Genomic DNA, 24,136 nt, shown 5'->3' on the forward strand with positions numbered 1-24,136 from the left:
TTCTTATAGAGGGTGATGATATTGGCATCGCGCATGTCCTGTGGTACTGCTCCCTCATCCCAGCACAGGCAAAACAGTTAATGGAGTGCTGAAAGTATAGCAGGTTTGGCATTCTTGATTATTTCAGGGATAATGCCGTCCTTTCCAGGGGCTTTTCCGCTGGCTAGAGAATCGATGGTATTACTGAGCTCCGATTTTGTAGGCTGTTCATCTAGCTCATCCATGACAGGCAGAGACTGGGCTGCATTGAGGACGGTATCAGTGACATTTTCCCTGGAGGACAGTTCTAGGTAGTGCTCCACCCAGCGGTCCATTTGCTTGGTCAGTGATCGTTTCCCCTGATTTAGACTTGGTGGGGGTGGGTGGTTTCTTGATGGTTGGCCCAAAAGCGCTCTTAATGCCGTCATACTCTCCTCTGATGTTTCCGGTGTCTGAGGCCAGCTGAATAAGACTGCATAGGTGTTGCCAGTTGTCGTTTGCACAGCGCCTGGCTGTTCTTTTCGTGGTGCTTCTGGTGGCTTTAAGTGCTATGGATGTTAACTCGCTGGGGGCTTTCTTGTAGTTCAGCAGTGCAGTGCGCGTAGCGGCTATGATTGGTTCCATCACTTCAAAGTGAGATTGATACCAGTTTGCATTCTGGTTCTCACGTTTGCCAAAGGTGGTCATTGCTGAGTCATAGATGGCATCTCTGATGTGGACCCACTTGGTCTCTGCATCCCTTGCAGGAGAGTCACGAAGGTCTTTTTCAAGTGAATTGAGAAACTTTTGTGACAGCTGTGGGTAAGAAATTCTGGTAGTGTTAATGTGCGGGCGGCCATTCTGCTTGGAGTGATGTGGCTTCTTTGGTTTGAGTCTAATTTTGCTGCACACCAGGGAGTGGTCGGTGTTGCAGTCCGCACTGTGGAAGCTGCGTGTGATTTGAACACTGTTTATGGAGGCTTGCTTTGTGACTGAGGTCCAGCTGGTGTCAACGATGTGATCTTGGGTGTCTCCATGAAACCTGGTGTCAGGGTTTGGTTTGAAAGAACGAGTTGGTGATGCAGAGGTTGTGGTAGGTACACAACTCCAGCAGTCTCTGTCCATTCTCATTCATCCTTCCAATGCCATAGCGCCTGAGGCAGGAGGGCCATGAGTCATGGTCGGCCCCAACCCTGGCATTCAAGTCCCCCAGCTGGAACAGGTGTTTGGTATTGGGGATGCTACTAATGATATTATGGAGTTCCTCATAGAACTGGTCTTTTACTTCAGGTGGGGAGCAGAGTGTTGGAGCATAGACGCTGAGTACGTGTACTGGACCGGAGGCGGTGAACAGTCAGATGGACAGTATGCATTCCGTGCCATTTGTAGGTGGCTCTATCATGCTGAGTAAGGAGTTTCTGATGGCGAAACCCACTCCATGCTGTCTTGGTTCTTCTGGGTCCCTGCCCTGCCAGTAGAAGGTGTAGTCTTGCTCCCTTAGTGATCCGCTCGCAGAGAGGCGTGTCTCCTGAAGTGCTGCAATGTCCACATTGAGTCTACTCAGCTCAGCCGCCCAATCTCTGCGCCAATTGCCCTGGATTTAAAACCCGTAACTGCTGCCTTCCGTGTTGTTTTGGTCGCTGTGAGGCGACTATGGAGTGACCTCTCCATGGTGCGTGCCTGGGCGGAATGTATGGAGGTTGTGAGTTGCCCAAGCATCAAAACTCCCCTCTTGGCCTTCCTAGTGGGGTCCAAAGGAATGCAGAGCACAATGTTTGGCACCAGTTTGGCTGCAGGAACTGCTGGAAACATGCCAAAGGTGACACGTGACCACCTTATGGTTCCGCTCTGGATTTTGTGTTCGGGTTTACTCCCTTAGCCTTAGTCTCTCCCAAGACGCCCACAAGGCAGTGGGGTTGTTAGCTTGTATCCCTGAGCAGGGGCCCTAACAGGTAAACTGTGCAATTTCATGGAGGGAGAGGGGAGGGGAGGTCACAGGCTATTGTACTATAGTACTTGGATGGGAGACTGCCTTGGAATACCCAGTGCAGTAGGCTGAGTAAAAGTACTCATTTAAAAATACTGAAAAATTGTCACTTCTGTTACTTGTAAAGTTGACCTTTTATTGTTCACCTCGTAGATCTTTTGAGTTAACGATGTATCTCAACTAAAATTTTCTTAATTCTGTTGAATATTTGCCTTGGGGAATGTTGAAGGTTCAACTCGTTCTAAATGCTACAAAAATGTGTTGATTTTCGGGCAAGGTCTTCATTTTAAATGCCACTTGCATGTAGCAATTTGGCATTGGTGGCTTCTCTATTTTGATGCAAACATCAAGTTTTAGACTTGAAAGCTGAGGAACACAACCCCTTAGGGCTGGTACAGCATCAATGTACTGCACTTTTGAAAGGATTATCAAGATTATATTTCATGGCGAGGCAGTGGCATAGTGGTAATGTCACTAGACTAGTAACCCAGAGCCCTAGGCTAATGCTCTGGGGATATGGGTTCAAATCCCACCACGGCAGATGATGGAATTTGAATTCAATTAATAAATCTGGAATTAAAAGGCTAGTCTAGTGGTGACCATGAAACCATTATCGATTGTTGTAAAACCCATCTGGTTCACTAATGTCCTTTTACGGAAGGATATCTGCCTGCCTTATGGAGTCCTACATGTGACTCCAGACCCACACAATTTGGTTGACTCTTAACTGCACTCTGAATTTGGCCCAGCAAGCCACTCAGTTGTAGCAAACCACTACAAAGTCTAAGAAGAGGAATGAAACAGGACGGAGCACCTGGCGTCAACATAGGTACCGGAAATGGCAACAGCAAACCCAGACATGTTGACCCAGCAAAATCCTCCTTATTAACACTTGGGGGTTTGTGCCAAAATTGGGAGAGTTTTCCCACAAGTAACAGCCTGACCTAGTCATACTCATGGAATCATACCTTTCTGACAATGTCCCAGAGACATGACATTCACCATCCTACCGGCAGGCCAGACCCAGCAGATGTGGCGGCGCAGTGGTATATACAGGCAGGAGGGAGTTGCCCTGGGAGTCCTCAACATTGAGACTGACCTATGAAATCTCATGACATCAGGTCAAACATGGGGAAGAAAGCCTCCTGCTGATTACCACCTACTGCCCCCCCCACCACCAATCGGAAGAAGCTCTGAGGGTCGAAAGGGCACAAAATGTACTCTGGGTGGGGGACTTCAATGTACATCACCAAGAGTGGCTTGGTCGCACCACGATTGACGGAGCTGGATGAGTTCTAAAGGACATAGCTGCTAGACTGGTAGTGAGGTAATGAACAATGGAGAAAAACCTACTGAACTTCGTCCTCACCAATCTAACTGTCGCAGGTGCATCAGTCCGTGACAGTATTGGTAGGAGTGACAGGATGAAGTCCTGTCTTCACACTGAGGATATCCCCTCTCGTGTTGTGTTGCACTACCACTGTGCTAAATGGGATAGATTTCGAACAGGTCCAGCAACTCAAAACTGAGCATCTATGAGGTGCCATTGGCCACCGGCAGCAGCAGAGTTGTATTCAACCACAATCTGTAACCCCATAGCCTAGCCTATCCCCCACTCGACCAGTACCATCAAGCCCGGGGACTAACCCTGGTTCAATGAAGAGTGCAGGAGGGCCTGCCAGGAGCAGCACCAGGCATACCTCAAAATGAAGTTTCGGCCTGGTGAAGCTACAACACAGAACTCGATTCATGCCAAAAGCGGAAGCAGCATGCGATAGACAGCACTAAGCGATCCCAGAACCAACAGATCAGATCTAAGCTCTGCAGTCCTGCTACATCCAGTTGTGAATGGTGGTGGATAGTTAAACAACTGACGGGGAGGTGGCTCCACAAATATCCCCCCCCTCAACGATGGGGAAGCCCAACACATCAGTGCAAAAGACAAGGCTGAAGCATTTTCACCCAACTTCAGCCAGAAGTACCAAGTGGATGATCCATCACTGCCTCCTCCTGAGATCCCCAGCATCACAGATGCCAGTTTTCAGCCAATCTGATTCACTCCGCGTGATATCAAGAAACGACTGAAGGCGCAGGATACTGCAAAAGCTATGGAACCTGACAACATTCTGTCAATAGTACTTAAGACTTATGCTCCAGAGCTAGCTGCGCCCCTAGCCAAGCTGTTCCAGTACAGCTACAACACTAGCAATGTGGAAAATTGCCCAGGCATGTCCTGTACACAAAAAGCAGGATAAATCCAACCTGGCCAATTACCGTCCTTTCAGTCTACTCTTCCGATCATCAACAAAGTGAGGGAAGGGGTCATTAACAGTTCTATCAAGCGGCACTTGCTCAGCAATAACCTGCTCACTGATGCTCAGTTTGGGTTCTGTCAGGGCCACTCAGCTGTTGACCTCAGTCTAGCCTTGGTTCAAACATGGAGAAAAGAACTGGACAACAGAGGTGAGGTGAGAGTGACTGCCTTTGACGTCAAGGCAGCATTTGACCAAATATGGCATCAAGGAGCTCTTGCAAAACTGGAGTCAATGGGAATCGGGGAAATCTCTATTTTTTCGAGTCATACCAAACACAAAGGAAGATGGTTGTGGTTGTTGGAGGTCAATAATCTCAGTCCCAGGACATCACTGCAGGAGTTCCTCAGTGTAGTGTCCTAGGCCCAACCATCTTCAGCTGTTTCATCAATGATCTTCCCTCCATCATAAGTTCAGAAGTGGGGATGTTCGTTGATTGCACTATGTTAAGTACCATTTGTGGCGACTCAGATACTGAAGCACCCCATGTCCATATGCAGTATTATATGGACAGCATCCAGGCTTGGGCTGATAAGTGGCACGTAACATTCATACCATGCGTGCCAGGCAATGACCATCTCCAACAAGAGAGAATCTAACCATCTCCCCTTGATGTTCAATGGCATTACCATTGCTGAATCCCCCACTATCAACATCCTGGGATTACCATTGACCAGAAACTGAACTGGGCTAGCTACATCAATGCTGTGGCTACGAGAGCAGGTCAGAGGGTCTGCGAGCAACTTACCACCTATCTCCTCAATCTCTGTCCACCATCTACAAGGCACAAGTCAGGAGTGTAGTGGAATACTCTCCACTTGCCTGAATGGGCGCAACTCCAACAACACTCAAGAAGCTTAACACCATCCAAGCAGCCTGCTTGATTGGCACCCTATTCACTATCTTCAACATTCACTCCCTCCGCCACTGATGCACAGTAGCAGCAGTGTGTACAATATACAAGATGAACTGCAGCAACTCACCAAGGCTCCTTCGACAGTACCTTCCAAACCCGTGACCTCTACCACTAGAAGGACAAGGGCAGTAGTTACGTGGGAAAACCACAACCTGCAAGTTCCCCTCCAAGCCACATACCGTCCTGATTTGGAACTGTCGCTTGGTCAAAATCCTGGAACTCCCTAATAGCACTGTTGTCTACTTATACTCCAAGGACTCTAGTGGTTCAAGAAGGCAGCTCACCATCACCTTCTCGAGGGCAATAAATGCTGGCCGAGCCAGTGATGCCAACATTCCCTGCACGAATTAATGAATAAATAAATGATACCTAACTGTGGCCCCTACAAAGAGAATGTGTGCAGTTTTAGTATTGCTGTGAATTGAAGTGTCAACTTGACCATAATGCTAAACTTTTTATAAGCGTCAGATTGATTGCACTTTCTAAGGACTTTTCTGTTTTGGAGGTGTTGGTGTATTTTTAATCTTTCCAATCTGTTAATGTAAGCATAGTTTGTTCTCAATTATCTAATCAATCAGGATAGACAGCAACAAATAGGGTGGGAATGTTGAGTTTAATCAGAGTTTAAGATGGCATCTAACACAGTAGTTATACAGTAAAAACATACAACCGTGCTAAGTTGTGAGCATCGGTCCGGGTCGGACAGGATGTTTGGCATGCGTGGACAGCTCTTTCTCTCTTCGGCGCCTCATGTCTTCACGACTTCTCAAACTGCCCAAGAGTCTTAGCAAAGATCTACTCTTAGGAGTCTCTCTCCACTGCCTAATGCATTGAGGTCTCCCAAAGTCTCTATTCCCCTTTCTCAGAAGTGGACCTGGATGAATTATTGATGGACCTTATCGTCTATGAAGATATCCTTTATTGCAAAATGCCCAATAATATTTCTGGTTCTTTATCTAAACCATTGGGTAAAATCCCACTCTAATGTTATGCACTTGCCATTGGTTTCTTCAGCCTTCACAAGTACCTTCTGTCCTTGATCAACCTAGCCTTTACATCATTTCCTTATTTCAGCTCATGTTCTCCCTGATCAGCTTTATCCTCCCATGAAAGATTCCACCTCCAGCCTTCAAAGCTCACTTGCAGAAGTTTTGTTGTTTGTATTTGTTTTGTTCTGTTCTTAATTATTTACGTCTAAGGCTGTTTGTAAGAGAGGTGTTAAACGAGATGTTCATAGTGGCTATCCCGTCTGTGGTCTGATCTCTGGTAACCCTATTACCAGGGTTGTCCACAAAACTAACTTCAATTCTACTTCCACACGCTAATCAATATTTGCATTTCAGCAAACGTCTTAATTGAGCAAGGTTAATTGAAAATCCTAACACAGCTTTGCAGTGTGGTCTCCTCTACATTGGGGAGACCAAGCACAGGCTGGGTGACCGCTTTGCGGAGCATCTCCGCTCAGTCCGCAAGCAGGACCCTGAGCTTCCGGTTGCTTGCCATTTCAACACTCCCCCCTGCTCTCATGCTCACATCTCTGTCCTGGGATTGCTGCAGTGTTCCAGTGAACATCAACGCAAGCTCGAGGAACAGCATCTCATCTACTGATTAGGCACACTACAGCCTGCCGGACTGAACATTGAGTTCAATAATTTCAGAGCATGACAGCCCCCCATTTTACTTTCATTTTTAGTTATTTTTTCTTCCTTTTTTTTACATTCTTTTTTACATTTTTTACTATCTTTTTTTTGCATTTATTTCATTTCATCTTAGTTTGTTCAGTTTGCTTACTCACTGTTTTTTTCAGGTTTTTTTTCAGGTTTGCACTTGCTGCTGTTCAATATTCAGTGTATTCACACCTAATCTGTACTAATGCTTTGTCTTTCAACACACCATTAACATATTGTTTGCCTTTGCTCCGTGACCTTTTGGTCAGCTATGTGGCCTGGTCCAATCTGCACCTTCTCCTTTGTTATCTCTTACCCCACCCCCACCTCACTTGCTTATAATCTGTGACTTTTCTAATATTTGTCAGTTCCGAAGAAGGGTCACTGACCGAAACGTTAACTCTGCTTCTCTTTCCACAGATGCTGCCAGACCTGCTGAGTGATTCCAGCATTTCTTGTTTTTGTTTCAGATTTCCAGCATCCGCAGTATTTTGCTTTTATTTGCAGTATGGTTATTTGTTTCAAGCATCAATCCAGTTGCTCCCCCACTATTGGAGGCCTCATGGCCCCTTTTTGAAATAGCGACAGCTGTCATCACCTAAGACTAATCATTCCACTAGTTCGTTTCAAGAGAAACAAAGGCTTAAGCAGTTTCCAGTAAAGTGAAACTTACAGCACTAACCTATTCCTTTACCTATTTCAGGCAGATGACTGAACATAGGTTTATTCTAAGCATATTTCTAATTTCTAACAGTGGGGAGGGAGCGGTCAGGAAGAGCTGGAGCATTACTGAAAAACTTCATGATGTTGTAATTGTATTGGGTGTTGCTGGATCTCTGTGTGCATTAGGGTTAACAAAAACAGATCTTGCATGAGGCTGCAGGCACCCAGTGACTGTGACTTTGCTCACTAAACACATGAATTTGCAATTTGTGTAAATGTATAATAGTTTGAAAGTTAATCTTATCCACTGGCTGAACGTCTGAAGAATGAATGATTCCCAAGAAGTTGTTGGAAGTTTTATAATGCCAATAATATGAATCAAAAACATGCTGCCAGTTGTAGCTAGATGTATTTCCTGATTTCCATGATAATTCTGTACTTTGTGAATTTCCAAATTTTAGACTCTAATTTTGACCTTTTAGTTAACTTACTTACGGGTCATAAACCCTACTGTGCAACTGCTTGACTTCGTCTTCCACGAATGCTCCAGGATACACCTATACAGTGGCTGTATAATAATTTTTTTTATACATTAAGTACCTGAACTTTCTGGTGAGGGATGACTTTTTAATTGATTCTGATGGTACTCAAAACATTATTTTGTTGCTTAGCCTTTGCTCCCAGAAGGGAAATCACTACCAAGCTGCTACTCTGACATCCTACTGGCTAGTTTCAGTACAGCATGCCTAAGGTGGGGTATAGGGACAACAGAAATAAAAACAAGAAATGCTGGAAATACTCAGCAGGTCTAGCAGCATCTGTGGAGAGAGAAGCAGAGTTAACGTTTCAATTAAGGGACAACAGAGTTGGGAATGGTGGGAAAATACCTTGAAGAGTACACTTTTGGTATGAAAGTGGCTGTTACAGCATAAACTTTGGGGATAAGGGCATTGTACTGGATTTTTCCAGAGTGTAGTTTTTAAGGGCTGTTCGTATTAAATATTGTTTGGTCATGTATGGTGGTGCAAACCCTTTACTATGTAGCTCAATACCCAGAAAAAAACTTGATACTCAAAATAAGATGGGCTTTGCGATGGAGGTTTCCATCAGCCTTCTATAATGTCTTTTACAAAAACCATCCATGTGTGCAATTATACTTTGCAGACAGAAAATGATTTATTTAAAGTGTTCAGTTTAGGGGATACATTAGATAATAGACATCTTGTACAATAATGTTTCGTCTAACATAGTTGCCTAAAGAAATGACCAATTGCACACTATACTACAGAGACTTCCTTTCCAGATCTATTCCTCTACTTAAATGTTAATCAGGTTCTAAATGTTGCTAAAAGTTGCACTTGCCAGGCTATTAGGCAAAATGCTAGGTCTTGTGTTGACTGTCATAACCACAAAAGATTATACAAGCATGGGACATACTTAGTTTTATTGATCTACGTAAGATTCAAATTTTAAAAAAAGGAAAAAAATTAACAGTGGAACAGTTTCCTACAGTTTTTTTGCTGGTGGTGTTCTCTGGGTTTACATTTGAGATTGGAGGCTTTCTTTGTGCCCCTCTGGTGTGATGCACTGCATTTCCAGTTACTAATCTTACTGCTGGGCACTCATGAAAATTGTGAATCAAAACAGGTTTACTGACAATACCCAAGTTCCAATGCCTCATCTTGTTTTCAATGCAACTTCTTTGAGATTTTTTGCCATAAAATGCTTTCAAATGTGCCATTTCTGACTATTCTGACTGTTAATTTAGTCGTAGATTATTAATTTACGGAAGTTGCATTTATATAGCATCTTTCATGTCAGGATGTTCCAAGGTGCTCCATAGCTGAAGTCACTGTTGTCGTGTAGGCAAGCAAAGCAGCCAGTTGTGTACAGCAAGGTCCCACAAACAGCTCTGAGATAAATAACCAGATCATCTGCTCTTAGTGAAGATTAAGAGATAAGTGTTGCTCAGCACAATGGGAGAACCCTCCAACTGTTCTTCAAATAGTGCTTTGTGATTTATTATGTTCACCTGAGAGGGAAGACACAGCTTAATGCCACATCCAAAAGTCAGCACCTCCAAATATGCAGCACTCCCTCTACTGCACTGAAATGTCAGCCTATGTTATTGCTCCAAAGTCTCCTGTTTTCGAATAAGGGCCAAAAGGGTCAAGGATGTCTCGGAGCAGTTACAGGGCATTCTGAAGGGGGAGGGTGAACAGCCAATGGTCGTGGTACACATTGGTACAAACGACATAGGTTTAAAAAAAAAAGGATGAGGTCCTAAAAGCAGAATATAGGGAGCTAGGAAGTAAGTTGAAAAGCAGGACCTCAAAGGTAGTGATCTCAGGATTATTGCCAGTACCACGTGTTAGTCAGAGTAGAAATAGCAGGATATATCGGATGATTGCGTGGCTGAAGAGATGGTGTGAGGGGGAGGGTTTTAGATTCCTGGGACATTGGGACTGGTTCTGGGGGAGGTGGGATGGTACAAACTGGACGGGTTACCCCTGGGCATGACCGGGACTGATGTCCTAGGAGGAATATTTGCTAGCGTGGTTGGGGAGGGTTTAAACTAAAATGGCAGGCAGATAGGAACCGTTGCAAGGAATCAGAGGAGGGGGGATCAAAGACGAGAACAAAAAAAGTGATAGGCAGAGAAATCAAGAGCCAGAATCAAACAGGGCCACAGCGGAAAATAGTGGGAAGGGGACAAATAATGTTAAAAAGACAAGCCTTAAGGCTTTGTGCCTTAACGCGCAGAGCATTCGCAATAAAGTGGATGAATTAATCATGCAAATAGATGTAAATGGGTATGATATAGTCGGGATTACAGAGACATGATTGCAAGGTGCCCAGGGATGGAAGATGAGCATCCAGGGGTATTCAGTATTTAGGAAGGACAGTCAAAAAGCAAAGAGCGGTGGAGTTGCATTGCTGGTTAAAGAGGAAATTAACGCAATAGTGAAGCAAAATATTATCTCTGACGATGTGGAATCTGTATGGGTAGAACTGAGAAACACTAAGGGGCAAACAACGTTAGTGGGGGTCGTATATAGAGCCCCAAACTGTAGTGGTGATGTTGGGAATGGCATTAAACAGGAAATTAGAGACGCATGCGATAAAGGAACATCTGTAATTATGGGTGACGTTAATCTGCATATAGATTGGGCAAATCAAATCAGTCACAATACCGTACAGGAGGTATTCTTTGGAGTGTATATGGGATGGTTTTCTGGACCAATATGTTGAGGAACCAACTAGAGAACAGGCCATCCTAGACTGGGTATTGTGTAATGAGAGGAATAATTGACAATTTAGTGGTGTGAGACCCCTTGGGGATGAACGACCATAATATGATAGAATTTTTCATCAAGATGGAGAGTGACGTAGTTGGTTCTGAGACAAGGGTCATTAATCTTAGTAAAGGAAACTACGAAGGTATGAGGGGTGAGTTGGCTATGACGGATTGGGAAACGTTACTTAAAGGGATGACGGTGGATAGGCAATGGCAAACATTCAAAGAACGCATGGATGAACTGCAACAATTGTTTATCCCTGTCTGGCGCAAAAGTAAAATGGGGAAGGTAGCCAAACCATGGCTTACAAGGGAAATTAGAGATAGCATTAGATCCAAGGAAGAGGCATATAAATTTGCCAGAAAAAACAACAGACCTGAGGATTGGGAGCAGCTTAGAATTCAGCAAAGGAGGAGCAAGGGGTTGATTAAGAAGGGGAAAATAGAGTACGAGAACAAGCTTGCGGGGAGCATAAAAACTGACTGTAAAAGTTTCTATAGGTATGTGAAGAGAAAAAGATTGGTGAAGACAAATGTAGGTCCCTTACAGTCAGAAACAGGGGAATTTATTATGGGGAACAAAGAAATGGCTGACCAACTAAATGCATACTTTGGTTCTGTCTTCACAAAGGGGGACACAAATATCATACCAGAAATGTTGGGGAACACAGGGCTTAGTGAGAGAGAGGAACTAAAGGAAATCAGTATTAGTCGAGAAATGGTGTTGGGGAAATTGATGGGATTGAAGGCAGATAAATCCCCAGGGCCTGATGGTATACATCCAAGAGTACTTAAGGAAGTAGCCCTAGAAATAGTGGATGCATTGGTGGTCATCTTCCAAGATTCTATAGACTCTGGAACAGTTCCTACGGATTGGAGGGTAGTTAATGTAACCCCACTATTTAAAAAGGGAGGTAGAGTGAAAGCAGGGAATTATAGACCAGTCAGCCTGACGTCGGTAGTGGGGAAAATTCGAGAGTCCATGATCAAAGATTTTATAGCAGAGCACTTCGAGAACAGTGGCAGAATTGGGCAGAGTCAGCATGGATTTACGAAAGGGAAATCATGCTTGATAAATCTAGAATTCTTCAAGGATGTAACTAGTAGAGTTGATGAGGGGAGCCAGTGGATGTGGTTTAGTTGGACTTTCAGAAGGCTTTCGACAAAGTCCCACATAAGCGATTAGTGTGTAAATGAAAGCGCATGGGATTGGGGGTAGTGTATTGCGATGGATAGAAAATTGGTTGGCAGGCAGGAAACAAAGAGTAGGGGTAAATGAGTCTTTTTCTGAATGGCAAGCAGTGACTAGTGGGGTACCGCCGGGATCGGTGCTAGGACCCCAGCTATTCACAATATATATTAATGATTTAGATGAGGGAACTAAATGTAATATCTCTAAATTTGCAGATTGCACAAAACTGGATGGGAGAGTGAGTTGTGAGGAGGATGCAGAGAGGGTTCAGGGTGATTTGGACAAGTTGAGTGAGTGGGCAAATGCATGGCAGATGCAGTATAATGTGGATAAATGTGAGGTTATCCACTTTGGTAGCAAAAGCAGGAAGGCAGATTATTATCTGTATGGCTATAAACTGAGAGGGAAATGTGCTGCGAGACCTGGATGTTCTCGTACACCAGTTGCTGAAGGTAAGCATGCAGGTGCAACAGGCGGTAGAAAAGGCAAATTGTCTGTTGGCCTTCATAGCGAGAGGATTCGAGTACAGGAGCAGGGACGTCTTGCTGCAATTATACAGTGCCTTGGTGAGGCCACACCTGGAATGTTTTGTGCAGTTTTGGCCTCCTTATCTGAGGAAGGATGTTCTTGCTATAGAGGGAGTGCAGTGAAGATTTACCAGACTGATTCCTGAGATGGCTGGACTGACATATGAGGAGAGATTGAGTCAGTTAGGATTATATTTGCTGGAGTTCAGAAGAGTGAGGGGGGGATCTCATAGAAACCTATAAAATTCTAACCGGACTTGACAGGTTTGATGCAGGAAGGATGTTCCCGATGGTTGGGGAGTCCAGAACAAGGGGTCATAGTCTAAGGATACGGGCTAAACCTTTCAGGACTGAGATGAGGAGAAATTTCTTCACCCAGAGAGTGGTGAGTGAGCCTGTGGAATTCGCTACCACAGAAAGCAGTTGAGGCCAAAACATTATATGTTTTCAAGAAGGAGTTAGATGTAGCTCTTGGGTCTAAAGGGATCAAAGGGTATGGGGGGAAAGCGGGAACAGGTTACTGAGTTGGATAATCAGTCATGATCATAATGAATGGCGGAGCAGGCTCGAAGGGCCAAATGGCCTACTCCTTCTATTTTCTATGTTTCTGTGTAATAAGATCAATAATGTTACCGCTGAGCCACAACTTGTGACTACAAAGAATTAAAGAAATTTATTTGTGTATTTAGATAGAAAATCTGAAAATAAAAGTCCTGAAGCTGTTGTATTTCTTTTTTTAAATTATTTCATGGGATATGGGTGTTGCTGACAAGGCCAGCATTTGTTACCCATCCCTAGTTGTCCTTGAGAAGGTGGTGGTGAACTGCTGCCTTGAACCACTGCAGTCCATCTGCTGAGGGTACACCCACAGTGCTGTTAGGGAGGGAGTTCCAGGATTTTGATCCAGCAATAGTGAAGGAACGACAATATACTTCCAAATCAGGATGGTGCATGACTTTTCGAATTGTTAGTTTTACTTCAATTTAAGTTATAGACTCAGCCAATTGTGGAGGCTGATTTTTAGTCATGTTGCCAGTAGGTATATTAATGTGCTAACATTTGTGAAAGAAATATTAGGATGAGAGAATTTCAGGTAATGATGCAGTTTTAGAGCTATCCAGTTTCACTTTAAGCTAAGCAAGCACATCAGTTATCTTCACAGTGCCAAATATTTTCATTCAATTTGATGGCAGAAAATCTGAAAGGTGTTTACCTATTGGACAGTGTTTTTCTTGTAATATTCTCCTTGGACTAATCATCCAGAGAGTGCAAGTTCATATCCCACCATGGCAGTTTGAGAATTTGAATTCAATTTATAAAATCTGAAAATAAAAAGCTAGTATCAGTAAATGTGACCATGAAGCTGCCAGATCTTCATATAACCCAACAGGTTCACTAATGTCCTGTAGGGAAGCAAGCCTGCTGTCCTTGCCCAGTCTGGTCTAACTGTGATTCCAGACTAATTGCCCTCTGAGATGCCATATCAAGTCACTCCGTTCTATCAAATAGACACTGGGCTGTGTCACAAATGCCAGCCTTGCCAGTGAAAACCACATCTCGAAAGTTTTGAAGCATTTTAACTTATTCACCAGTGAAATCTACTTTTGAAATCTATAATTTCCCCAAAGAACACAATTAAAAAAAAATTCATAGTAATATTTTGGTACTTTCTATAGTTTGCAAGTAAAGTGTCTTATTTTCCTTTCCTAAAAAACTTAGGACAATCCTCAAGGAAAGTGGATTTGCTCGTTATCTGCATTCAGCTGTCATCATCAGTGGGGCTATGCTCGTTTTTGGAGGGAACACTCACAATGACACATCTCTGAGCAATGGAGCAAAATGTTTCTCTGCTGATTTTCTAGCATATGATATTGGTATGTACAGCTAAAACTATCCTTTGGAATGCAAAGTTTGATGTATTTTAGTGATTCTGATTACTCAAGCACAGATGTAAAAAAAAATCTTTATTAAATTGTGACGGAAATACTGTTGACATTCTGCAGGGTCCTCCTTGTGATGCATGTTTTCAAGTTAAATATGATCAGCAGTAATTCCCTTCATGTATCATAACCCATTTTTACACACAAACACACATACTATCCCCTGTATCATTCACTCCCTCTCATTTTCCCTTTCTCTCCCTCCTTCCCATTCTTTCGGTACATACTGAACTGTCCCGGTGGCAGCTTTCTGAATCAAAAAAGTAAAGCTAACACCATATCACTTGCAACATTCTCATCCCCCAGTCACTTTCTTCCTGTCCTTGGCAGCCTTCTATTTCTCATCTATATGCTGACCCTCAGTGGCATCAACAACAATTTGTATTTACATCATTAAAAAACAGTGTCAGCTTTCACATGTATGCTGTTCCTCACTGACATTTCACTCAGCCCCTCTACTGTTTCTAAATTGTCAGACCGCTTGTCCGACATCCTGTACTGGATGTGCAGCAATTTCCTTCAACTAAATATTGGGAAGACCGAAGCCACAGTTTTTGATCCCCGCCACAAACTCTGTCCCCAAGCCTCCATCCCTCTCCCTGTGTACTCTGAGGCTGAACTAGATTGTTTGCAACCTTGGCGTCATATTTGACCCAGAGGTGGGCTGTCGACCATATATCTGTGCCATCATTAAGACTGTCTATTTCCAACTGTATAGCATCACCCGGCTCCCGGGTATAGCATATAGCATGCCGCCTCAACTCATCTGCTACTGAGACCCTTATCCATGCCTTTTTTACCTCTAGACTTGACTATTTCAATGCACTCCTGGCCAGTCTCCCAATTCTTCCCACTGTTACCATGAGGTAATCCAAAACTCTGCTCCCCGTATCCTAACTTGCACCAAGTCCCATTCATCCATCACCCTTGTCCTCACTGACCTACATTGACTCCCAGTTAAGCAATGCCTTGATCTGAAAATACTCATTCTTGTTTTTGATTCCCTCCATGGCCTCGCCCTCTCCCTCTCTCTCCCATCTCCTCCAGCCTTTACAATCCTGAGATCTCAGTGCTCCTCCAGTTCTGGCCTCTGGATCATACCCGATTTTAATCTCTTCACCATTGACGGACATGCCTTCAACTGACAAGACACTATGCTCTGGAATTCCCGTCTGAAACCTCTCAGCCTCTCTCATCCTCCTCTAAGACAGTCCTTAAAACCTACCTCTGACCAAGCTTTTAAGTCATCTGTCCTAATATCTCATTATGTGGCTCGGTGTCATATTTTGTTTAATAACACTCCTGTAAAGTGCCTTGGGATGGTTTACTACTTCAAAGGCACTATATAAATACAAGTTGTTGTGGTTGTACTGCTCAATAACTGCCCATCTGTAGTTGGCTTTTCATCAGAAGCAAAGAGAGGAGAAAAAAAAGGTTCTTGTTCACAAAAAAACATGTGAAAGAGCCATTCATAATAGAAAGCATAGACCTCGCCTTCTATTAACAATGCTGGCTACTTGATGCTGCAAATGCTCTTCATAAATCAGCATTAAATGGGCTGATACTTTTGCTGCCTCCTAAGTTGTTAATTTTCTACGTGCTAAGAGTAACAGGTACAGTTAAGCGCATATATATTTGCTTGAACCTTCAGGCATTAAACTGATATTTCATATGGGCATATACTTTTATTTAACTTTTCAGTACTTTTGATCCATTGTTTGTATATCTACATGTAATAAATAATTTTATTTGCCTGTATGTACCATTCGAGCTCCCAGGCTTCTGTTGATCCCACCCATATTCCAGTTATTAGGGTTAAGAGATGCTTGGAAGATGTATAACTTGACTTTCCTGCAGACTGATGATTTTCTTTCCATCGCTTGTGGGAATCATTCATCTCTTCTCCATATCCCCTCAAACAGTAATTTCCTGTGTATCACTAGTCTGTGTAAACCTGCTTGCTATACAGCCACATAGGAAATAGGAGCAGGAGTAGGCCATTTGCCCTGACGAGCCTGCTCTGCCATTCAAACGAATCATGGCTAATCTGTCTACCTCCATGACATTTTTCCCCATATATGTTTTCAGTACACATTTTCTCCATTTGGTGTATGCAGTATCAATATGCTGTATGTATTTTAGGTATGTGAATCCTGGTGATCTTTCGACTCTTTAAGGGCAATGGGTCGGTTATTTATTTATTTAGAGATACAGCACTGAAACAGGTCCTTCGGCCCACCAAGTCTGTGCTGACCATCAACCACCCATTTATACTGATCCTACATTAATCCCATTACTCTCTCACATCCCCACCTTCCCTCAATTCCCCCACCACCTACCAATACTAGGGGCAATTTATAATGGCCAATTTACTTATCAACCTGCAAGTTTTTGGCTGTGGGAGGAAACCGGAGCACTCGGCGAAAACCCACGCGGTCACAGGGAGAACTTGAAAACTCCGCACAGGCAGTACCCAGAATCGAACCCAGGTCGCTGGAGCTGTGAGGCTGCGGTGCTAACCACTGCGCCACCCATTATGGTCTCCAGATCCTCACTTGGCTGAAATTAGCTAATTCATGACAAATGGGAATGATTCAGTTATTTTTAAAGACAATTGGAGGCAAAGAATCAAAAGCAGTATTGTCCCTTAAATTTCTATATATTTACTTTGACATCACTTAATTTGTTCTCCTGCCCTCTTTCCCCAACCCCCTCCCACGCCACCAATATTTACATACAAACATACGAATTAGGAGCAGAAGTAGGCCATTCGGCCCTTCTAGCCTGCTTCGCCATTCTAGCCTGCTTCGCCATTCAGTAAGATCATGGCTGATCTGTTTGTGTCTCGAATTCCACACTCCCATCTACCCCTGATAACCTTTGATTCCCATGCCTAGCAATCTATCTACCCCGCCTTAAAATTATTCAATGACGCTGCCTCCACCACCTTCTGAGGCAGAGTTCCAAAGTCTGTCAACGCTCAGAGAAAGAATTCTCCTCAACTCTGTCCTAAAAGGGTGACCCCTAATTTTAAAACCATGCCCCCTAGTTCTGGACTCCCTCACAAGAGGAAACATCCTTTCCACATCCACCTTGTCAAGATCGTGAAGGATCTAATATACTTCAATCAAGTCTCCTCTCACTCTTCTAAACTGCAGTGAAAACAAGCCCAGTCTGTCCTCATAAGACAACCCACTCATTCCAGGTATCAATCTAGTAAACGTCCTCTGGATCAGCTCCTAAACATTCACATCCTTAAATAAGGAAACCAAAACTGCACGCAGTATTCGAGATGTGGTCTCACCAATGCCCTGTATAACTGAAGCATAACGTCCTGACTTTTATTATCAATTCCTCTTGTAATAAAGGATTTCATTCCATTATCCTTCTTTATTACTTGCAATACCTGTATACTAACTTTTTGAGACTCGTGCACTAGAACACCTAGATCCCACTGCACCTCTGAGTTCTACTCTGCTTTTTTTATTCTTCCTGCCGAAGTGAACAACTTCACATTTTCCCACATTATTACCCAGATTTTTGCCTACTCACTCATCCTATCTATATCAGTCTGCAAGCTCCTTTTGTGTGCTTCACAGCATACTTGCCTACCTATCTTTGTGTCATCTGTAGCTCCCCTCATCTAAGTCATTGATATAAATTGTAAAATGTTGAGGCCCCAGCACAGACCGCTGCGGGACTCCACTCGTCACATCCTGCCACTAAGAAAAGCACCCATTTATCCATTCTGTGTTTTCTGTCTGCCAGCCAGCCAACCTTCTATCCATGCTTATATATTACCCACTACTCCATGAGCTCCTACTTTGCACAATAACCTTTTATGTGACACCTTGTCAAATGCCTTCTGGAATCCAAGTACAGTACGTCAATGGGCTCCCCTTTATCCATGGCACATGTTACTCCTTCAAAGAAATCCAATAAATTGGTTAAATATGATTTCCCTTTCACAAAACCATGCTGACTATTCCTGATTACTTTGAGTTTTTCTAAGTGCCCAGCTATTGCTTTCTTAACGATCGATTCTAACAGCTTCCCCACGACAGATGTCAAGCCAACTGGCCCTGTTTTCTGCCTCCCCCCACTTCTTGAATCGAGGGGTTATATTTGCTATTTTCCAGTCTGATGGAACCTTTCCAGAATCTAACGAATTTTGAAAAATTAACACCAACGCATCTACTACCACCTCTTTTAAGACCCTAGGATGAAGCCCATCAGGACCTGGGGACTTGTCAGCCCGTAGCTCCATCAGTTTGGTCAGTACCATTTTCCTGATGATTACAATTTCACCAAGTTCCTCTCTCCTTTCCACCTCCTGATTTACAGCTATTACTGGAATGTTTGTTGTTTCCTCTATAGTGAAGACAGAAGCAAAATATTTGTTCATTTCATCCGCCATTTCCTTATTATCTATTATGAACTCCCCATTCTCACTCTCTAGAGGTCCAACAGTTGCTTTACTTACTCATTTCCTTTTTGAATACTTGTAGAAACTCTTGCTATCCATTTTTACGTTTTGAGCTAGCTTCATCTCCTACCCTAATTTCTTTCTCCTGATTAACCTTTTAGTCACTCTCTGCCGTTCTTTATATTCTGACCAATTATCTGACCTGCCACTCATCATTGCGCAATTATATTTATTTGAAGACAGTTAATACACTGGAGTGGTATATTTGAATCTATAAGCAAGCATGTTGTTATGGGGAGAAACGGAAATCTATAATCGAGACACATTATTATTTGTAGCGATGCTTTTATGACGGATGTGGAATAGGACTTGAATGAGTGAAAATGGAATATTAAAAAGCACAAAGTTCTCCAACATTAGGGAAGAATTAAATTGATACCTTCTCAACATTTCATTTATGTTGTTTTGAGAACTTGCCTATTGCCAAAGTACAACACTGCATTGTACATGTTACTCCAAATGTGTTTGGGTAGCTATAGGCTTCATTGTATTTTCCAGAATTGGCATTTTCTGAATGTATTGAAGAATTTAAGGGAAAGTGGTGGTGTAGTGGTATTGTCAGTGGATCAGGAACCCAGGGTATTTCCCTGGGGACAAGGGTTTGAATCCCGCCATGGCATTTGAATTCAATTAATAAAAAAAAATCTGGAATTAAAAAGCTAGTCTAATGATGGCCATGAAACTATTATCGATTGTTGCAAAAACCCATCTGGCTCACTAATGCCGTTGAGGGAAGGAAATCTGCTGTCCTTACCTGGTCTGGCCTACATGTGACTTCAGACCACAGCAATGTGGTTGACTCATATAATGTCCTCTGAAATGGCCTAGCAAGCCACTCAGTTGAACCTAACTGCAAAAAAGTCGATAAGGAATTAAACCGGACGGACCATCTGGTGGCGAACTAGACACTGGAAACGACAAGGGCAAACCCAGCTCTGTCGACTCTGCAAAGTCCTCCTTACTAATATCTGGGGACTTGAGTTTGGAGAGCAATAGCCTGACATAGTCATACCCACTCACAATGTCCTAGACATGACCATCACGATCCCTGGCTATGTTCTGTCCCACCGGCAGGACAGACCCAGCAGAGGTGGCGGCACAGTGGTATACAGTCAGGAGGGAGTTGCCCTGGGAGTCCTCACCATCAAAACCAGACCCCATGAAGTGTCATGGCATCAGGCCAAACATGGGCACGGAAACCTCCTGCTGATTACCACCTACCGCCTCCCCCCAGCCTCAGCTGATGAATCAGTACTCCTCCATGTTGAAAACCACTTGGAGGAAGCATTGAGTGTGGCAAGGGCGCAGAATGTACTCTGGGCGGGGGACATCAATGTTCATCAACTGGGGGACTTCAATGTCCATCACCAAGTGGCTTGGGAGCACCACTACTGGCCAAGCCCTAAAGGACATAGCTGCTAGACTGTGTCTGCGTCAGATGGTGAGGGAACGAGGGAAAAACCGGCTTGACCTCATCTTCAGCAATCCATCTGCCACAAAAGTGTCTGTCCATGACAGTATTGGCAGGAGTGATCACCGCACAGTCCTTGTGGAGACGAAGTCCCGTCTTCACATTGAGGATACCCTGCATCATGTTGTGTGGCACTATCACTGTGCTAAATGGGATAGATTTCGAACAGATCTAGCAATGCAAAACTGGGCATCCATGAGGGGCTCTGGGCCATCAGCAGCAGCAGAATTGTACTCAACCACAATCTATAACGTCATGGCTCGGCATGTGCCCCACTCTACCATTACCATCAACTCAGGGGATCAACCCTCGTTCAATGAAGAATGCAGGAGGGCAGACCTCAAAATCAGGTGTCAACCTGGTGAAGCTACAATCCAGGACTACTTGCATGCCAAACTGCGTAAGCAGCATGCGATAGACAGAAGTAAGGGATCTCACAACCAACAGATCAGATCTAAGCTCTGCAGTCCTTCCATATCCAGTTATGAATGGTGGTGGACAATTAAATAACTAACAGGAGGAGTTGGCTCCACAAATATCCCCATCCTCAAAGATGGGGGAGCCCAGCACATCAGAGCAAAAGATAAGGCTGAAACATTTGGAACAATCTTCAGCCAGAAGTGCCGTGTGGATGATCCATCTCAGCCTCCTCCTGAAGTCCCCAGCATCACAGATGCCAGTCTTCAGCCAATGTGATTCACTCCACGTGATATCAAGAAACGACTGAACGCACTGGATACTGCAAAGGCTACAAGCCCTGACACCATTCCGGCAATGATACAGAAGACTTGTGCTCCAGAACTTGCCGCACCCTAAGCCAAGCTGTTGCAGTACAGCTACAACACTGGCATCTACCCGGCAATGTGGAAAATTGCCCAGATATGTCCTGTACACAAAAAGCAGGACAAATCCAACGCGGCAATTGCCGCCCCATCAGTAAACTGATGGCAGGTATTGTCGACAGTGCTATCAAGCGGCACTTGCTTTGCAATAACCTGCTCAGTGAAGCTCTGTTAGGGTTCCACCAGGGCCACCCAGCTCCTGACCTCATTACAGCTTTGGTTAAAGCATGGACTGAAGAGCTCAACTGAAGAGGTGAGGTGAGAGTCACTGCCCTTGACATCTAGGCAGCATGTGACCGAGTATGGCATCAAGGAGCCATCACAAAATTGGAGTCAATTTAAATCAGGGGGGAGGTCTCCGCTGGATGGAATCGTACCTAGTAGAAAGGAAGATGGTTGTGGTTGTTGGAGGTCAATCATCTCAGCTCCAGGGCATCACAGCTGGAGTTCCTCAGTGTAGTGTCCTAGGCCCAACCATCTTCAGCTACTTGATCAATGACCTTTCTTTAATCAGAAGGTCAGAAGTGGGGATGTTCACTGATGATTGCACAATGTTCAGCACCATTTGCGACTCTTCAGATACTGAAGCAGTCTGTGTAGAAATGCGGTAAGACCTGGACGATATCCAGCCTTACGCTGATAAGTGACAAGTAACATGCGCCCCACACAAGTGCCAAACAATGACCATCTCCAAGAGAGAATCTAACCATCTCCCCTTGACATTCAATGGCATTACCGTCGCTGAATCCCCCACTATCAACATCCTAGGGGTTACCATTGACCAGAAACTGAACTGGAATAGCCAATTAAATACTGTGGCTACAGGATCAGGTCAGAGGCTAGGATTCCTGTGGCGAATAACTCACCTCCTGATTCCCCAAAGCCTATCCACCATCACTCGAGAAGCTCAACGCCGTCCAGGACAAAACAGCCCACTTGGTTGGCACCCCGTCCACAAACATTCACTCCCTCCACCACTGACACACAGTGGCAGCAGTGTGTACCACCTACAGGATGCACTGCAGCAACACACCCAAGGATACTCAGGCAGCACCTTCCAAACCCACAACCTCTACCAACTAGAAGGGCAAGGGCAGCAAATGCATGGGAACGCCACCAGTGGCAAGTTCCCCTCCAATCCCCACACCATCCTGACTTGGAACTATAGCGCCATTCCTTCACTGTCGCTGGGTCAAAATCCTGGAACTCCCTTCCTAACAGCACTATGGGTGTACGTACCCCACATGGATTGCTGTGGTTCAAGAAGGCAGCTCACCACCACCTTCTCGAGGGCAATTAGGGATGGACAATAAATGCTGGCCCAGCCAGTGATGCCCACATCCCATGAAACAAATACGAAAAAAATTAATTTGGATTGATGAACGTTTGTGATGTGGACAATGTAGCATACTTGTAATATAGTTTGATGTCAAATTGTAATAGTTCAGTGATAAAGTAAAGTTAAAACTAGTTGCATCAGTCATTTTGAATTTTATATGGCAATTTTTTGTACTTACTTAATATTTACTTTGTGCTCAGCTGTTTTGTGTTAGATATTGCACATTAATGCCAGTCATCCAGGCAGACCTTTTCATGTAATCGCTTGAAATTTGAAGTAAAAAGAGAAAAAATTAGTTACTTGCCATAAGTATCTTATTTCTGAAGATTTTATTAAAAAATGCAAACAGTAGTTCGAGGTCGCCACCCTTTTTCTGAGTGAGAGCTACTTCTGATCAAGGGAAAAAACATATTTGCTGCAATACCACCACTAGGTGGTGTCCGACTTGCACATGTGCAAATGACTGAAATTTTCGCGACGACTCAGGCAGTTGCCTGTAATAAAAATGGCTCTGCTCAATTTGGCACAAAAGGTCATTCCCCCAATAGCCACTGGCTAGGTCAGCATTATTTGCCCATCCCTAATTGCCCTTGAGAAGGTGCTGGTGAGCTGCCATCCATGTGAGGTAGGTACACCACAGTGCTGTTAGGAAGGGAGTTCCAGGTTTTTGACCCTGCGACAGTGAAGGAACGGCAATATAGTTCCAAGTCCGGATGGTGTGTGACTTGGAGAACTTGCAGGTGGTGTTGTTCCCAAGCATTTGCTGCCCTTCATAGCGAGAGGATTTGAATATAGGGGAAGGGATGTCTTGCTGCAATTATACAGGGCCTTGGTGAGGCCACACCTGAAATATTGTGTGCAGTTTTGGTCTCCTTATCAGAGGAAGGATGCTCTTGCTATAGAGGGAGTGCAGTGAAGGTTTACCAGACTGATTCCTGGGATGGTGGGACTGACTTATGAGGAGAGATTGAGTCGGTTAGGATTATATTCGCTGGAGTTCAGAAGAGTGAGGGGGGGATCTCATAGAAACCTATAAAATTCTCACAGGGCTTGACAGGATAGATGCAGGAAGGATGTTCCCAATGGTGGGGGAGTCCAGAACCAGGGGTCCTAGTCTAAGGATACGGGGTGAAATTTCTTCACCTAGAGAGTAGTGAGCCTGTGGAATTCGCTACCACAGAAAGCAGTTGAGGCCAAAACATTGAATGTTTTCAAGAAGGAGTAAGATACAGCTCGTGGGGCGAAAGGGATCAAAGGATATGGGGCGAAAGCGGGAACAGGTTACTGAGTTGGATGATCAGCCATGATCATAATGAATGGCGGAGCAGGCTCGAAGGGCCGAATGGCCTGCTCCTCCTCCTAGTTTCTATGTTGGGAAGGTGCTGTCTAAGGAGCCTTGGTGCATTGCTGCAATGCATCTTGTAGATGGTATACACTGCTACCACTGTGCGTCGGCAGTGGAGGGAGTGAATGTTTGTAGATTGGGTACCAATCAAGATGGCTGCTTTGTCCTGGATGGTGTCGAGCTTCTTGAGTGT

At 44.2% G+C, this 24,136-nt stretch overlaps 1 protein-coding gene across 5 annotated transcripts in view; it reads left to right on the top strand.

Moving 5' to 3' along the window:
* The window catches only part of atrnl1b (attractin-like 1b), a 1,082,183-nt gene that overhangs the window by 201,113 nt on the left and 856,934 nt on the right, over positions 1–24,136 (top strand). For all 5 annotated transcript variants that reach the window (XM_068052965.1, XM_068052967.1, XM_068052968.1 and 2 more), the window contains exon 10: positions 14,240–14,394. In XM_068052965.1, the coding sequence (XP_067909066.1) occupies positions 14,240–14,394 (155 nt within the window). The remainder of the gene's footprint in view (positions 1–14,239; positions 14,395–24,136) is intronic.

The sequence above is a fragment of the Heterodontus francisci genome, chromosome 20 (genome assembly GCF_036365525.1).
Source record: "Heterodontus francisci isolate sHetFra1 chromosome 20, sHetFra1.hap1, whole genome shotgun sequence".
NCBI classification, from domain to species: Eukaryota; Metazoa; Chordata; class Chondrichthyes; order Heterodontiformes; family Heterodontidae; genus Heterodontus; species Heterodontus francisci.